The sequence below is a fragment of the Myotis brandtii genome, unplaced genomic scaffold (genome assembly GCF_000412655.1).
Source record: "Myotis brandtii unplaced genomic scaffold, ASM41265v1 scaffold227, whole genome shotgun sequence".
Classification (NCBI taxonomy): Eukaryota; Metazoa; Chordata; class Mammalia; order Chiroptera; family Vespertilionidae; genus Myotis; species Myotis brandtii.
Window position 1 is genome coordinate 97,026 of NW_005358520.1, and position 15,435 is coordinate 112,460.

The window sequence follows — 15,435 nt, forward strand, 5'->3', positions numbered from 1 at the left end:
TCGGGCATCTTATCACTATGAGATCTGGGAGAGCGAAATGCCCCCTCACAGTTCAGGATTTGCAATAAATGTGACTCTTTAATTCGACTTCTGGATGCGTCCTTGTGTGATTCGTGGGGTACATTACAACACCGTCCGCCTACCTGCCGGCTGCGCATTTATATCGCTGCTCACAACTCTAGCCGTGATCCTTTCTTACGAATGTTCTGTTGGGGTCACGGAATGACTTCTTACTATTTTCTCATTTACCAACACTTTCCTCCTGTTGGAAGAAGCACCCAGAACTACAGAGAACTTCTGCACGAGTTTATCTGAACCACCTGGTGGCAGATGCCAGGGCGCAGGCCTCCAGTGCTCCCGGAGGGCAGTTTTAAAGTGTTATGCCCAGATTTCAGGATCCCCAAGAAACCACATCAGGGAGCCAGCCAGTCCGATGCAAAAGCATAAGAGTCTTTATTCGAGCTAGCTCGGCTCCCCCACCTTGCCGACGCAGCGACCGGAAGCAGAGAGAGAGAGAACTCTGTGTGGAGAGGGGTTTTATAGGGGGTTGGAGTAAGGGGAGGAGAAAGGGCTGTGGCCTTGCCGATTGGCCAGGCGCAAGTCAGTGTCTTGTTCCTGGGTGTGGCTAGCAGAGGCTTAGACTTCCGGGAAGAAGCTCCTTGCCAAGCACATGGCCAAGGTAAGATGGAGCACTTACCCTGGGGCAAGATGGAGGGCCTAGCCCTCACCCTTTCAAAAGCCTCTTTTATGCCCTTGAAATTAAGGTGGAAACAGCCGGGAAGGCACTGGGTTATGGATCCTTAGCAAGAGTGTGGGCTCTCCTGAGGGTACTGACCGTTTCTTTCAAAGGGGTGCTCACCTAGATGCCCCGAAACAATGGGCAGGGCTCCCTTAAGGCGAAGACACCCCTTTTACTGAAGCAGTTTCGTGCCTGGGGTGTGGCTGCCCACCAGGAGCTGCCCAGTTAGGAATTTATGATGATCACCCTGCGAGGTACTGTCCATTGAACCCCTTTTCTATGAAAAGTTCACCCCAGGCAAGGAATATGGCTCTACTCCCACGGAAGTCAGCTTTCCCTTCATGTCTGGTATTGAAACAATCACAGAGATGACTTCATGTCGGTGGAATTTTTGCCCGAAAATATGCATGACTTTAACCAAATTGCTCGATAACTTACAGCTTTTCAATAGATTTCTTCTATCCAACAGAACTATTCCTTGTACCAGAGAATGATCATGGCTAGTATAGGCTTGTGTATAAGTGTTTTCTTTGATGAAAAAGTAAATTGTCTTTATTTGTATAACATAATCCTACGCACTGTGTGTAAGAAGGTAAGAGTATAGTTTTGTTCATTACTGAGCCACCTTGGAGCATTTCTTAACCCTGGAAGTATCTTCAGTTTAAGTTTTCGTATGACACATTTGCAACAAATTTCTGCAGCTAAGATGTGTTTGTGTTACCATACAACACATGTTGTCTTAGAAACTTAAGGTGTCCATTCACTTTGTAATCCAACAGGTATTTACTGTAAATCAACTACCCAGCAGGGAACTTAAAGTGTCCATTCACTTTGTAATCCAACAGGTATTTACTGTAAATCAACTACCCAGCAGGGGTGGAAAGATAACAAAGTGTTAAAAACACAGACTAAGTTGCTTTTCTAGGCCATCCTTTTTGCAGTTCATTTGATGGTGAGATGAAAGCATTTGTTATTGCTGTTAATGGGGGAAAAAACCATTGAAACCTGTAAGGAATTTTTGTGAGTTTATTTGAGCCAAACTGTGGACATATGCCGGGAAGCAGAACCTCAACGAATTGAGATAGTGCTCTGGAGAATGGCGCGGTTACATTTGTATTTATACATTTGCAATCAAAGGAGGGATGTAGGTGGGTTACATGAAATTCATTGTGATAGATTAAGGAGGAGGGATAAAGCAAAGCAGGGAAACCCCTGGGATTGGATAAAAAGTAAAATGATGGACACATACTTAGGTGGGTGCGGGATCAATTAACGTGATAATGAAGGAATCTGTGGTATCTGTCCTGGCGTCCAGCACATTTGGTTGTGCCCCAGGGGCTCCAGAAACAGAGAAGTTACAAGTTCCCAGACATTTCGAGGGTGTGTTATCATAGATGCAAAAAGACAGGCTCAGTTAAGGTAAAGGTTGACCTTGTCAGTGAAGATACCGGCCTAGGATGTAACTGCCCACCATACCTGCTTTAGTTAAAGTTTAACTTCAGACCATCCTTTGTGGTGACTTTAGGTCTGAGTTTGCAAGACTGCCATGCAGGCCTCCCCTGAGCTGGTCAGGTCAGCATGTGGCCCCTCCTGTCCACAGTGCAGATCCGTTCCGTGAAGGAGCCTGGAAAAGTAGCCTGGGGCTCAGTTGCGAAACCTTTGTGCCTCTGAGCAAGTGGAGCATCAACTAAAGAACAAACCTGGCTGTGGGGACAGGGAGACCTTCCCTGGACAGGTTCCTGCAGTGAGGGGCGGTGGCTGCCGTGGAGACAGTGCCCCTCACCCTGGAAGCTGGGAGGAAAGGGTGTTCCTTCAGGAGGAGGAGTCAGGGAGGCTCAGAAGAAGGGGCTGGGGAGGTAGGAGGACAGGGCGGGTGCAGAGAGGCTGCAGAGCAGACATCTGTGGCCCTGAGGTCAGCCTATTCTCAGGAAAGTTCCCCAGGAAGGGCTGAGCCCCAAACGGAGGGCGGGTCAGGGTTCAGGAGTCTGGGGAAGGGGAGCGGTTTAGCTGAGGGGTGGGGAAGGGGAGCAGGTGTTCTGTCCAGATTAGCCGGTGGCAGGACAGCCCAGCTAATCGTTTCTGCAGCAAGTAATGGGTTTGGAGAGTCTTTGTCCAACAGAGGCTGCGAGTAAGCAGATCTGTTCTGTGAAGGAGCCTGGAAAAGTAGCCTGGGGCTCAGTTGTGAAACCTTTGTGCCTCTGAGCAAGTGGAGCGTCAACTAAAGAAGAAACCTGGCTGTGAGGACTGGGAGACCTTCCCTGGACAGGTTCCTGCAGTGAGGGGCGGTGGCTGCCGTGGAGACAGTGCCCCTCACCCTGGAAGCTGGGAGGAAAGGGTGTTCCTTCAGGAGGAGGAGTCAGGGAGGCTCAGAAGAAGGGGCTGGGGAGGTAGGAGGACAGGGCGGGTGCAGAGAGGCTGCAGAGCAGACATCTGTGGCCCTGAGGTCAGCCTATTCTCAGGAAAGTTCCCCAGGAAGGGCTGAGCCCCAAACGGAGGGCGGGTCAGGGTTCAGGAGTCTGGGGAAGGGGAGCGGTTTAGCTGAGGGGTGGGGAAGGGGAGCAGGTGTTCTGTCCAGATTAGCCGGTGGCAGGACAGCCCAGCTAATCGTTTCTGCAGCAAGTAATGGGTTTGGAGAGTCTTTGTCCAACAGAGGCTGCGAGTAAACAGCGCCCTGAGTCTTATCTGAGCCCCGTGGGGAAGGGTGGGTCTCTGCAGGAGCCGCTCCCAGAATGCAGGGCGGGGAGCTTCCTGGATGCTGTTCTTTTCCAGGCTCCGGGCTGGTGTGAAGCTCCCATTGTCAGGATGGAGGGAGGGGAAGAGATTTCCCAGGAGGAAGGCCTGGCAGCTTGGAGGGAGGGCGGGTAGAAATCCACAGACTTAAAGAACCCCTGGTCCCGCTGAAGTGAAAGATCGGACCTGGTGATGGCAGAGGCGGAGCAGAACCCCCGCTCCCTGAGGCCAAGGGCATCGCTGGGGGCGCCTGGCGGGGTGCCCCCCCCCAGACAGCGGGGAAGGCCCCGCCCGTGTAAATATTTGGAAGCTGCTTTTAAAGATTAGATTTCCTGCTGGTTTCCTCCCAGGGAAGCCGGACACTGTGAGATGCTCTGGCATCTGGAAGTCTCTTCCCAGGCTGCTGGCCAGGCGGAGGAGGAACACTTCTCGCTCCTCTCTCTCTCCCTCGGTGAAAGAAAACGCTCTTGAAGCAAAAGTTTACGAAATGAATAAAATGGCGAGTCTGTGCGCATTGGCAGTGACTGATTGTTAGAATTAAGTGTAAGGGCTTCCTGTACAAAATTCCAGTCTAAAATCCGCTGACATGAACGCAGGATATTCAAATAAAAGCTTAAAAATCCTTTCAATCCCAACAAAAAGGCAGGACATTTGACACTGAAGTGAGATTTCGAGATTGTGGCTTTGCCTGTAGATCAGCTGAATCTTCAAACAATATACGGTTTATAAATTTAGGATAAGGTCCATCGAGCCTTGAGCCTTGTCCTCGGAGCCGCAGCTGAGCAGTCAGACTCCTGTTCTCGTCTCCCAAAGGCACCGAGTGCTTCCCCAGAGACGCTGTCCCGTCGGGGACTGGAGCCACAGTTACCTCTGAGGCCGTGGATACCAGTGTTGGGTAAAATGACGGAAACGACGGGCCTGGGAAGGTGCAGCGCTGCTGTGTACAATCAAAATAGAAGGCAGAGCCCGGCCGGCGGGGCTCAGGGGCTGAGCGCCGACCTATGAACCCGGAGGTCATGGTTCAATTCTCAGTCGGGGCACAGGCCCGGGTTGCGGGCTCCATCCCCAGTGTGGCGTGCAGGAGGCAGCCGATCCGTGATTCTCTCTCATCGTGGATGTTTCTAGCTCTCCCTCTCCCTTCCTCTCTGAAATCGATGGAAATATATTTAAAAGAACGTACGTATAGCATTTGTGGAAGTGCATTGGGACACCCACCAGGTCCCTGGGAGAGATCGCTCAGGTGACTGAGAATTCCAACACGTCCCCTTCCATGGGCTTTCGCTCTGGTCTTAAGGACACAGAAGGGCCTGGGCAGTGCCATCTGGAGGTGCCGAGCCGATGTGTGTGTGTGGGGGGGTGGCTCAGGCTGGTGGGGGGCAGAGGGCTGTCTCCCCTGCACCAGGCTCTGCACAGAATATTGTGGTGTCCCAGCACTGCCATGATTGCTGCCGGGGACGTGTGTGTGTATGTACGTATGTATGAATGTATGTCTGTATGTCTGTCTGTCTGTATGTATGTATGTATGTATGTAGTGAGTGAGTTAGTTAATCCTCACCTGAGGATATATTTCCTCCCCGTTGATTTTTAGAGAGAGTGGAAGGGAAGGGAAGGGGAGAGTCAGTGGAGGTGGGGTATGCAGCCTGCACCCAGGCACGTACTGCCGACCAGAATCAAACCCATGACCCTTCCGTTGGAGGCTGATGCTCTAACCACTGAGCAACTGGCCAGGGCTGGATTTTAAAATGATGTATGGCTTTTATGTGAACGATGATTTCATCAGTTTTTAGATAAAAAAAAACAAAACTCAACAAACTTTAACCTTGAAAGAATTTTTTTAAAAGTTGCCTTTTAAAGGCACACGAGGATAAAAAAGAAACGCAGCAGCAGCTGTGGTGCAGGTTCGGTGTGCGCACCCGGCACGTTGGCTTCGTCATCGCATGCGATTTAGCTTTTCTGAGGGAGAGCGTGGGCAGCAGGTTGCCAAGCAGGAAACGGCCGTCCATTAGCAGTCCTGCACAGAATATTGTGGTGTCGCAGCACTGCCATGAGTGCTGCCGAGTACGTGTGTGTGTGTGTGTGTGTGTGTGTATGTATGTAACAAAACTCAACAAACTTTAACCTTGAAAGAATTTTTTTAAAAGTTGCCTTTTAAAGGCACACGAGGATAAAAAAGAAACGCAGCAGCAGCTGTGGTGCAGGTTCGGTGTGCGCACCCGGCACGGAGTGCGTGAGTTAATCCTCACCTGAGGATATATTTCCTCCCCATTGATTTTTAGAGAGAGTGGAAGGGAAGGGGAGAGTCAGTGGAGGTGAGGTATGCAGCCTGCACCCAGGCACGTACTGCTGACCAGAATCAAACCCATAACCCTTCCGTCGGAGGCCGATGCTCTAACCACTGAGAAAACTGGCCAGGGCTGGATTTTAAAATGATTTATGGCTTGTATGTGAACGATGATTTCATCAGTTTTTAGATAAAAAAAACAAAACACAACAAACTTTAACCTTGAAAGAATTAAAAAAAATGAAACGCAGCAGCAGCTGTGGTGCAGGTTCGGTGTGCGCACCCGGCACGTTGGCTTCGTCATCACATGCGATTTAGCTTTTCTGAGGGAGAGCGTGGGCAGCAGGTTGCCAAGCAGGAAACGGCCGTCCATTAGCAGTCGCTCCGGAGTTTGAACTCGTCTATAAATACCAGTGTGTTTCCTTTGGCAAATCAGTTTTCCAACCTGGAGGTGCCGGGTTTATTTAAAGAAATGATTGTTGATTCCAACTTTAAAAAAAAAAGTAAGCCCACAAAAGGTAACATTTATGGAGTAATTAATACTAGTTGACCTCACGGTGTTTTGTCAATGCGGTTACTGATTTTTAAGTAAAATTTGGGGATAAAATAATTCATGTAATGACTTCTACCTTTAGTGTTTATAATGTATTTTAAATGTTTACTTAGCAATTTAAACTTCCATTTGGCTTTAAGCTTAGAGTGATAATGTTTCAATAAATTATGAACTATATATTGTTTTATTGATTACATGTAAATATTCGTTTATATTTTTTCCAACCTGGAGGTGCCGGGTTTATTTAAAGAAATGATTGTTGATTCCAACTTTAAAAAAAAAATGTAAGCCCACAAAAGGTAACATTTATGGAGTAATTAATACTAGTTGGCCTCACGGTGTTTTGTCAAATGCAGTTACTGACAAATTTGGGGTTAAAATAATTCATGTAATGACTTCTACCTTCTTCAGTGTTTATAATGTATTTTAAATGTTTACTAAGCAATTTAAACTTCCAGTTGGCTTTAAGCTTAGAGTGATCATGTTTCAATAAATTATGAACTATATATTGTTTTATTGATTACATATATTCATTTATATTTTTGAACATTACTACGTATCAAATGAATTTATAAATTTTTCTAACAATATTTATAATTTATTATAATGGATCCTTTAGAAAGATAAAAGCAAAAAATATATATTGGTGTTTAATAAAGAAACTCAAAATGGGCCTTAAAAATCACTCTGACTTTCCCCTTTATATAATGAAATTATCTGTTTTCTTTTTACATTAAGTTTTAGTTCTTTCCATACTTTAAAGATATTGAGAACTGCTGCCGTTCTAATCTTGTTCCTCTGTATGTAATGTACTTTTTTTTTTCTTGCCGCTTTTAATATTTCCTCTTTCTCCCTGGATTTAAGAAATTTGATTTTGATATGTGTGTAGTTTTCTTGTTTCTTGTATTTGGGGTTTGTTAAGCTTCTTGAATCCTTGGGTTTATATTTTTGGAGAATTCTCAGCCTTTTTTTTCCCCCAAATATTTTTCTGCTCCTCTTCTCTCTTTTCCTTCAGGGACTGTTTGACAAGTTGATGTTTTTCCACAATTTAGTGGCCCTCCCTCCCTCCCTCCCTCTTTTCTGTCTGTTACATTTTAGGTAGGTGAGTTGCTGTGTCTTCAATCTCACCACTCTTCTCTTGCAGTGTCTTATCTCCCATTAGTCCCACCTAGTGTATTCTTTATGCCCCACATTGTGGTTTGCGTTTCTGGAAGCTGGAGTCGGTTGCTGTTATATCTCGTCTCTGCCTCTGATCACCTGCTTCTTGAGCACGTGGAGTGTCTCCGAATGCCCGTGGCTGCCACCACTATCACCCGTGTCATTCTTCTGGATCAGTTTTCATTGATTTCTCTCCCTGTTTTTTTTTTTCTTCTTCGCATGCCTGATTCTTTTTTTTTATTAGTTGCCAGAAATTGTGGATTTTACCATGTTAGGTATTGAATATTTTTATAGCTCTTAAAATACTTTTGAACAAAATTTTGGGATATAGTGAAGTTACTTGGAAAAGGTTTAATTTGGGGGGTCTTGTTTTTAAGATTTGTTAAGTGAGTCCAAAGCATCATTTATTTTAGTTTTCATTTTTTTCTACGTATGAAGTAAGACAGTTGTTAGTCAATCCAATCGATGTCCTATGGGTTGTGACGTGTCCCGCCCTCGCCGCTGGCTCTTGTGTGAGCAGCAGGCACTGTTCCCTGTAGACTCTCCATGGCCTTTTCCCAGGGTTGGTCTGCTTACTAGATTTTCCCCCTCAAATTTGCAAATAAATATCATTAGTGACAGATGTGCAATAGAAGAAAATCAAGAAAATTTAGGAACTTTGGAGGAATCCTACCTGCTGGGCCGCCCATAAATTTGAGTCCTCGTATTTATTCTTACCCCGTGTCCTTTGGGAGATTGTTTGCAAGTATTTTAAAAGTTTTAAATGCATTTGCTTAAAGGAGTTTGGTCAGCACTTCTTCATCGATTCTTTACGATCTTGTTATTTCTGTAGGGCATAAAGTGTGCTTGAAGCAACCTATTCGGCTGACCCCCATCATGAACCGGGCTTTTAGCAGAAAGAAAGGTAAGTGTGCCCATCTGATGGCCCCGGGGTCAGTTCAGCATTAATTCCGATGCAAGTCAAATAGCGATGTGAAGCCGCCAGTTCTTCCTGTTATCAAACCAGGGGGTTCAGGAGTGAAGTGAGATAGAGCACACGCATTTGCAAACATTGCCAGGTAACCAACCCTGTTTGGTTGTCACCCTAGTGAGAGGGAGGAGTGTTCAATGTCCCTGGTTCAGAATGCATTTGCGATGCTAAGCTCTCTGGCATTTTTACTCTGTGGTGTGAAATTGCAAAAATTAAAATGATCTCAAATCACTTTAAACTTCACCTTATGTAGCCAGCAGAAACCACCTTCTTTGAATTTGCATAAGTTTACCTTGATTTAAATTCACTCATGTATGTGTATGTGTGTGAGTATGCTTTGCTTTTTTTTTTTTTTAATCCTCCCCTGAGGATATGTTTAGAAAGAGGAAGGGAGAGAGAGAGACACATCAATGTGAGAGAGAAACATCCATTGGCTACTTCCCATAAATGCCTCGACCAGAGATCAAACCCATAGCCTAGCTATGTGCCCTGACTGGCATCGAACCTGCAACCTTTTCGGTAGTTGGGACGATGCTCCAACCAACTGAGCCACCAGCCGGGGCTGCTTCACTTTATATCGAATAGTATGTGAGGATGGATGATAGGTGAATTGATAGCAATGAGGCCAAAATAAGTTCGTTAGTAATTTTAAGGTAGGGATTTAAAATAAATATAAGTGTAATAAAATGATCAGTATTGGAATGAAAGAAGCAGTGTCATTTATATTTTAAGGGGGAGGAAAACATGGCATTTTACCAACTATGTTGCACTCAGAGGGAAGACAGAACACTTCGCTAGTGTCACCTCCTTCAGGGCGGGTAGAATAATGCGTCCAGAAAATGGCTGAAGAATGAAGTCAGCAGGGCCGTGACCACAGTCCCAGTTCATTTTCTAATGTGTGACTAGTGACTGTTCTGTTCTATCCCACGCTGTTGGGAACAGGTTTTTTAAAAATATATTTTTATTGATTTCAGAAAGGAAAGGAGAGGGAGAGAGAGAAACATCAATGATGAGAATCATCGATTGGCTGCCTCCTGCACGCCCCCTACTGGGGATGGAGCCTGCAATCTGGGCATGTGCCCTGACTGGGAGTCGAACCTGGGACGCTTCAGTCTGCAGGCTGCCGCTCTATCCACTGAGCCACACCAGCCAGAGGGAACAGTGTGTTTTCAGAGTTGATTGACACGTGGAAGCTGCCGGATGAGAAGGGCTGGGATGACAGTCGGACTTCCAGCCACGCAGCTGGGAGCCGGGCTGAGGGCCTGGGCCTGGTCATGGGACTCGCCTTTCAATGTTGGGAAGGCGGTCATGTGGTCATGAGACTAAGTTAGATAAAGGACAAATAGCGAGAAATGATGTGGTCGTTGATTCAATGTAGGAAAACATTTCAACCAAGTTGTGCAGAAACATAATGTGATCACTCCAGGCCCCGCCTTCTCTGTGAGGAAGCCAGGTGCTGGTCTGGCTGGGTGGGGAGGACTCGTGCCTTCTGTGGGGGTTTAGGTGATGTCACTTCCGGGTGCTTCTGGGCCCTGGGGAGCTAGGAAATTATCATCTTATCTTTTCTTGATAAGGGTAAGGCTGGGAGACATTTATTGTGGTCTGTAGCTTGCTTCTGATTTAAAACATACACCAAAAGTAAAACAATGTTTCTTTCTTAATTCCTTTACCAGTAAAACAATATCTACAAATCATTATGTGGTAATACAGTCATAAAACCCGATATCTCAATTCATTACTGTAGTCACGCTATCTTTTAAAAACAAACACAAAAAATCCTCCTGGGCCTTCTCTTTTTATTTGCTTGCAATTCCCTTTCCCGTGGTTTTATTTATTATTTTATTTTAAATATATTTTTATTGATTTCAGAGAGGAAGGGAGAGGAGGAAGGAAACATCGATGATGAGAGAGACTCATGGATTGAGTGCCTCCTGCACACCCCACACTGGGGATCAAGCCTGCTACCCGGGCATTGCGTATTTTGTCTCATTTGAAGACTGGGAATATGACCACAAGGAAAATTAACGTGATTTAGAGAATCCTGAAGCTGAAATACTTATTTCCTACTTCGTCTCATTCTCTTTCCGTTTCCTGTTATTCCTCTTACTTTCCAGGTCTCGGGGTTACACGCATTGCGTATTTTATCTCATTTGAAGACTTGGAATATGACCACAAGGAAAATTAACGTGATTTAGAGAATCCTGAAGCTGAAATACTTATTTCCTACTTCGTCTCATTCTCTTTCCGTTTCCTGTTATTCCTCTTACTTTCCAGGTCTCGGGGTTACACACACTTAGGCAACGACTGATCAGCCTGTCACTCTAACTCCAAACATCGATGATGAGAGAGAATCATGGATTGAGTGCCTCCTGCACGCCCCACACTGGGGATCAAGCCCGCTACCCGGGCATTGCGTATTTTATCTCATTTGAAGACTTGGAATATGACCACAAGGAAAATTAACGTGATTTAGAGAATCCTGAAGCTGAAATACTTATTTCCTACTTCGTCTCATTCTCTTTCCGTTTCCTGTTATTTTCCTCTTACTCCAGGTCTCGGGGTTACACACACTTAGGCAACGACTGATCAGCCTGTCACTCTAACTCCCAGTTGGCCTGGGCGTGGGCATCCTCCCTGAGGTACCCGTCACGCCGGAAGGTCTCAGGCAGCGAGGCTGTGAGAGGAAAAGCTCTTAGAGCCACTGCTCCCAGGTCCCGCCAATACTGGCTTGAATTGGAGTTTGAGTTGGAAAACTGGGGCTGTACGAGGGAATCCCTATTATACCTGACACACGGGAGTTGAAGGGTAGCCCTAGCGAGTATAACATCTGCTTCATCTGTCCGATCACTAGCCCCAGCACACAGTGTGTCCTCTGCTCTGACACAGCCAGGCGGTCCCCTGGGGTGAAGCTCACCGCGTCACCGCGGTTCAGAGCTGACCAGGCCCCAGGCCTTATCGGGTCACCTGGTGCCTCGGAAGCCAGGGAACAGGCTGCTGCCTGAGAGCCCCACAGAGTGGCTTTCCTCCTGGTCCCCAGCCACCCGCCTCGGGTCGGGGTGTGTCTGCTGTTCCCCGAGTGGGTCGCAGGCTCCGCACTGGTTTAGCTCCAGACGCTGATGGTGCGGTGCCACTCCCGGGTCTGAGAGAGACCCAGTCCTCATTCTGCAGTTGTTCGTCGTTCTATAAAAACCAGTCCACCTTCGTAATCATTTATTACATTTTAACAAATGTATTTGTTATGTAACTCCTTTCCTTACCTTAGCTTTCTATCTGAATTTTTTAAAATAAAAATTTATTTATTACACAAAAATGAGTAATTTAGTAACAAAACATATGAATATAGCATGTGAACAAATGTGATTAAATAATTTAACTAATTACACTTTATTTTCCTTAACACTTAACATACTGGAGAGTAGATACAGTCATAGTACATAGCACTTAGATTTCATTTTTTTAAAAATATATTTTATTGATTTTTTACAGAAAGGAGAGGGACATAGAGTTAGAAACATCGATGAGAGAGAAACACCAATCAGCTGCCTCCTGCACACCCCCTACTGGGGATGTGCCCGCAACCAAGGTACATGCCGTTGGCCGGAATCGAACCTGGGACCCTTCAGTCCACAGGCCGACGTTCTGTCCACTGAGCCAAACCGGTTAGGACATAGCACTTAGATTTCAATGTTTAAGTATTATTTCTCTTTAGATCCACTCATATGCATCCTTTCATCCAACAACATTTGGTTTGACTAAATGTTAATATTTTTTGCTTTTTGCTCATTTAGGCATTCCACAAAGTATTTGGGATGATATGTGGAATGTATAAAGTTTAAAATGGAATGAAAAGTATATTTTATATTTCTATCAAGAATATACAGTCCAAATTAGTTTCAATGTCTTCTATCCTTTCAGCTACTTTTATTTCTAATATTCTGTTACTCTAATCTAAAACATTTCAAATTAAGATTATTTATATAAAAAACTGCTGATAGTAGATTCACAATTAATGTTTCTCTAAGCTTAGATTAAAAAATCATCCTAATATCATATTGATTTCTAAATGGACCCAAGTAGGTTGACTTATTTCTGTTTTATATAAATGCAGTTATTAGTTTAATATTAAAATTTCCCTTTATTAAGTTGTTCATTCTTTGCTAAATAATGAATAAAGAGAAAATGACTTTTTTCATTAGAGAATCAAGAAACATAACCTGTAATTTATGAGAGTAAAATGAGAAAGTTATCACAAAATTAATCACATAATTGGTGTAATTACTCAGAGCCCAGGGGGCGCAGTAACATTTGCATTATTTGAAAACACTTGGCAAGAAGAGCAGGGACCTTTAGATCAAGGAGAGGATGCTGTGATCACTGTCAGTCCCTTGTTCTTAAGTCTGCCTGGGGATCGGAGATGCTCTCCCACATGTGCTAACACGTGAGTGACGCCCTCAGCGCCTGTGGTTGAAGTTAACGCTGTGTGTTCTCATTGCAGACAAAACATGGATGCACACGCCTGAAGCTTTATCAAAACACTACATTCCCTACAATGCAAAGGTAAAGCAGTTCCTATAATATTACTGAATTTTACTTGTTACGTATTTATGATGACATTAGTCATTCCTGGTTGATCTTAGAAAGTTTGTTTACGCATTGGCATTTCCTGGTGTATGATCCCTGAGAAAAAATTGCATAAACAAAATCATTTTGTAGGGTATAGTATAGGAAAGTTATTTTTGTCTCCAAATAAGTGATTTTTTAAAAGCGGTATTCACAGTTTCTGTTTATGTTATGCATGTGTTGTCTTTAAATGATTTGGGTTCTTGTTAAAGTGACTTGCAGAATCATGGTCTGTAGGAAATAAAATAACCAACAAATGAGTGTCCTTGAAGCATTTTAATGTTGCATTACACCGGAAATATAGAAACTAACCCGGGGATGAGAGAAATGAGCTGCAGTTTTAATGAATGTCATTTTTCATGCCAAAAAGGGGACAAACAAAGCTTAAACCATTAAGAAAACAAACAAAAAAAATCATTTTTGGGGTGAAGCTTTTGTTCAGTTGCTGCATTTTAATACATAGAAACAACCTATACTCCACGTCTTCAAAGATTCGATTCATTGTTGGAAAACTGGAGGGATGAATGCAATGAACAAAATGGTCTTTAAAGGAAGGTGTTATTCCCGGCCGGTGTGGCTCAGTGATGAGCACCAGCTTGTGGACCAGGAGGTTGCCGGTTTGATTCCTGGTCAGGGCACATGCCCAGGTTGAGGGATCGAGGGCTTGATCCCCCGTAGGAGACGTGCAGGAGGCAGCCGATCAATGATTCTCTCTCATCGATGTTTCTCTCTCTCTATCCCTCTCCCTTCCTCTCTCTCTAAAAATCGATAAGAACATTTTTTTTAAAAAAAAGTATTAATTTGGTGTTAGTGAACACCAAACCTGAAGTAGATTTCAGCGAAATCTATTTGGAAGAGACAGGAATGAATTAGAGAGCTGAGTTTGGGAGCGTGAGAGTGTGACAGACTCAAGTAACTCACCCGGGGAGACAGTGTGGGGAAAAGAGAAAATGAGAAAATTATTTTCATAAGAGAATGTAAGAGCTTGCGGGCGAGCGGACCGGGTGCTGGGATAGAATGAGATGGGGTAGGAGGCATTATTTCAGGAAAAACGTTTTTAAAAATTCATGGGACAGAAAGTCGATGGGGCTTAATGGGGCCGCTCTGGAGGGCTGGCCTGCGTCTGAGTCAGCACAGGAAGCACTTAAAGGCCGCCTGGACGCCCCAGAGCTGCTCCCCAACAGTGAACTTGCAGAGGGAAGAAACTAGGGCTTTTGGCTGACTTTGCAGCAAAAAAAAAAAAAAGGTTTAAAATATTTTCTCTGTAAAACCCATACACTTGAAGTCACTGCCCTGCTTATGAATGGCTCCAAGGTCCCGTGAGGACTGGGTTGCCAGGACGGAGCTCGGGAAGCTTAGGTAACTGACCGGGAGAACTGCCTCAGTAGGACCCCCCTCGCCCGCAGACAGTCTTCATCGGCCCTTGAGAGACCGTGAAAACCACATAGAAAATAATGTAGAAAAGCACGTCATTGCACGGAGCTGGCTCCGTTTTGTGTGACACTATTCCTGATCGCAGTAGGATTCTGTCCTTCAGGGGAAACTAACCACAGACTGTATTTTTATATGTGATTGAAAGGTCTCATGTTGAAAAGGGGGTTTCTATAGGGTTGAAAGGTTCCAATTATACCTTTTTTTAAAAAAAAAAAGTATATATTTTATTGATTTCAGAGAGGAAGGGAGAGGGAGAGAGAGAAACATCCATGATGAGAGAGAATCATGGATCAGCTGCCTCCTGCACGCCCCACACCGGGGGTCGAGCCCGCAACCCGGGCCTGTGCCCTTGACCGGAATCGAACCTGGGACCCTTCAGTCCACAGGCCGACGCTCTATCCACTGAGCCACACCGGCCAGGGCCCATTTGGGCTACCTTTAACTTGAACTCTGGGCCGCTGTGACCATGGATCTGCTAGTCCACGTGAAGACGTTGCCTGTATGCCACCTACTCTGAGTTTTCAGGGAGCAAGATGCCAATGCGTGGGTCACCTTCGCCCTAAAGTCACCCGGAGAAATGCAAGGGCGTCAGTGCAAACCCTTGCAGACTGTGAGGAAGTTTTACGAGGAAGAAGTTAATGAGGAGAGGAAGTGGCATTATGTGGCCTAATGAGTCATGGCAAAGAGAAGTTGTATTAGAACAAGATCATGTTGCGAATGCTTCTCGGATTATTTTTGGTGACTATGTGATAAATTACCCTTCAGCGCAGTGTTCCTATTGGTTTACGAATTAGTGGAAGAGAGCTTGGATCTTAGAAATAAAGATATCGGCAGCCGCGCCAACAGAAGGAAGTCAGCAAAGAAAACGTTCACGTGAAACGTTCACGAGCATTCGGGTCGGGCAGCGGACGCGTCCGTGGGAGCGATGGGTGAGACGCGCTCGGGCACCC

The 15,435-nt window shown here is 45.2% G+C and overlaps 1 protein-coding gene across 7 annotated transcripts in view; it reads left to right on the plus strand.

The window, feature by feature from the left end:
- The window catches only part of GULP1 (GULP, engulfment adaptor PTB domain containing 1), a 101,938-nt gene that overhangs the window by 39,923 nt on the left and 46,580 nt on the right, over nucleotides 1-15,435 (plus strand). For 6 of the 7 annotated variants that reach the window (XM_005866270.2, XM_005866267.2, XM_005866268.2 and 3 more), the window contains exons 2-3: nucleotides 8,294-8,365; nucleotides 12,927-12,988. In XM_005866270.2, the coding sequence (XP_005866332.1) occupies nucleotides 8,338-8,365; nucleotides 12,927-12,988 (90 nt within the window). In that variant the 5' untranslated portion in view covers nucleotides 8,294-8,337. Of the gene's footprint in view, nucleotides 1-5,491; nucleotides 5,528-8,293; nucleotides 8,366-12,926; nucleotides 12,989-15,435 lie in introns of those variants that run through there. The other variant, XM_014539727.1, reaches the window with a different exon arrangement.